The 2,500-nt window shown below is 45.0% G+C and overlaps 1 protein-coding gene across 2 annotated transcripts in view; it reads left to right on the forward strand.

The window, feature by feature from the left end:
• The window catches only part of LOC109907830 (semaphorin-3B), a 71,797-nt gene that overhangs the window by 53,216 nt on the left and 16,081 nt on the right, over positions 1 to 2,500 (forward strand). For both annotated transcript variants that reach the window (XR_004203655.1, XM_020506063.2), the window contains exon 4: positions 2,406 to 2,468. Coding sequence is in view for 1 of the 2 variants with exons in the window: in XM_020506063.2 (XP_020361652.1) it covers positions 2,406 to 2,468 (63 nt within the window). In the remaining variant the exon portion in view is untranslated. The remainder of the gene's footprint in view (positions 1 to 2,405; positions 2,469 to 2,500) is intronic.

Here is a 2,500-nt window from a genome sequence, read left to right on the forward strand (position 1 = left end):
CATTGCCTTAAAATTGTTTAACTTGGGTCAAACGTTTCGGGTAACCTTCCACAAGTTTCCCACAATAAGTTGGGTGAATTTTGGCCCATTCCTCCTAACAGGTTTGTAGGCCTCCTTTCTCGCACACACTTTTTCAGTTCTTCCCACAAATTTTCTATGGGATTGAGGTCAGGGCTATGTGATGGCCACTCCAATACCTTGACTTTGTTATCCTTAAGCCATTTTGCCACAACTTTGGAAGTATGCTTGGGGTCATTGTCCACTTGGAAGACCCATTTGCGACCAAGCTTTAACTTCCTGACTGATGTCTTGAGATGTTACTTCAATATATCCACATAACTTTCCATCCTCATGATGCCATCTATTTTGTGAAGTGCACCAGTCAACAAAGCACCCCCACAACATGATGCTGCCACCCCTGTGCTTCACGTTTCGGATGGTGTTCTTCGGCTTGCAAGCATATCCCTTTTTCCTCCAAAATGGCCAAACAGTTCTATTTTTGTTTCATCAGACCAGGGGACATTTCTCGAAAAAGTACAATCTTTGTCCCCATGTGCAGTTACAAAACGTAGTCTGGCTTTTTTATGGCTGTTTTGGAGCAGTGGCTTCTTCCTTGCTGAGCGGCCTTTCAGGTTATGTCGATATAGGGCTTGTTTTACTGTGGATATAGATACTTTTGTACCTGTTTCCTCCAGCATCTTCAAAATGTCCTTTACTGTTGTTCTGGGACTGATTTGCAGTTTTCGCACCAAAGCACGTTCATCTCTAGGAGACAGAACGCGTCTCCTTCCTGAGCAGTATGGCGGCTGCATGGTCCCATGGTGTTTATACTTGCGTACTATTGTTTGTACAGATGAACGTGGTACTTTCAGGTGTTTGGAAATTGCTCCCAAGGATGAACTTTTTCTGAGGTCTTGGCTGATTTCTTTTGATTTTCCCATGATGTCAAGCGAAGAGGCACTGAGTTTGAAGGTAGGCCTTGAAATACATCCACAGGTACACCTCCAATACACCTCCAAATGGCTCAAATGTTCTGGAATTTTCCAAGCTGTTTAAAGGCACAGTCAACTTAGTGTATTTAATCTTCTGACCCACTGGAGTTGTGATACAGTGAGTTATAAGTGAAATAATCTGTCTGTAAACAATTGTTGGAAAAATGCCTTGTGTCATGCACAAAGTAGACAAAACTATAATTTGTTAACAAGTAATTTGTGGAGTGGTTAAAAAACAAGTTTTAATGACTCCAATTTAAGTGTTTGTAAACTTCCGACTTCAAATGTACATGTAAGTCACTAACCCATACCCTATAACTGACCTAACATGCACCCTTTAACCCTACACTGTACAAGGTCTGTACGCTCTTGCAGGCCAGAGAAATATGAGTGCAGAGAAGATTGTTTGACTCTGTTGATTTGGTGTGATGTGATTTACAACGTGTTTTCACACTGGGACATGTGGCTCGCCTCCTGTCATTACAGCTGTTTTCGCCCCTGGTCGTGTGCTTTTTTTACGGTGTGACATGTGGATTCTCAGCTCCACCATGGTGGCGGAGACGGGGAGAAAAAAAGAAGAGGTGGGGAGGATGAGTGATAGAGAGGGGGAGAGATAGAGGAGAGATAGAGGAGGAGAGATGGAGGAGAGATAGAGGAGAGATATAGAGGAGGAGAGATAAAGGAGAGGAGAGAGAGAGCAGGGATAGAGGATAGGAGAGAGAGAGAGGAGAGAGAGAAAGGAGGAGAGAGAAAGGAGGAGAGCTAGAGAGGAGCGAGAGAAGAGCGAGAGAGGAGGGATAGAGGAGAGAGAGAGGAGAGATAGAAAGGAGGAGAGATAGAAAGGAGGAGAGATAGAGAGGAGGAGAGATAGAAAGGAGGAGAGAAAGAGGAGAGATAGAGAGGAGGAGATATAGAGGAGAGGAGATTTTGAGGAGAGATATAGAGAGATAGAGAGGAGGAGAGATAGAGAGGAGAGAGAGACGAGATAGAGAGGAGAGATAGAGGAGAAGAGAGATAGAGAGGAGAGATAGAAAGGAGGAGAGAGAGGAGAGAGAGAGGAGAGATAGAGACGAGGAAATATAGAGGAGAGGAGAGATAGAGAGATATAGATGAGAGGAGAGATATAGAGGAGAGATAGAGAGGAGGAGAGATAGAGGAGAGATAGAGAGGAGGAGAGATAGAGAAGAGATGGAGAGATGGAGAGATAGAGGAGAGGAGAGATAGAGAAGAGGAGAGATAGAAGAGATGAGAGATGGAGAGATAGAGGAGAGACAGAGAGGAGGAGGAAAGCTCCTTTAGAAACATTTCCCTGAGGGTGGCAGGCGGGCCTGTTCCTGCTCAAGGTCGTGACCCCAGACATACATCCATCCTGCTGCCTCCCTTGACCCCTGACCTCTGACCTCTGTGTTTCAGATCTACTGGCCAGCCCCTGTGGACTGGAGGGAGGAGTGTAACTGGGCAGGAAAGGACATCAACGTGAGTGACAAACGCTGATACTATTACTACAA

This window comes from Oncorhynchus kisutch, linkage group LG17, assembly GCF_002021735.2.
Source record: "Oncorhynchus kisutch isolate 150728-3 linkage group LG17, Okis_V2, whole genome shotgun sequence".
Taxonomy (NCBI): Eukaryota; Metazoa; Chordata; class Actinopteri; order Salmoniformes; family Salmonidae; genus Oncorhynchus; species Oncorhynchus kisutch.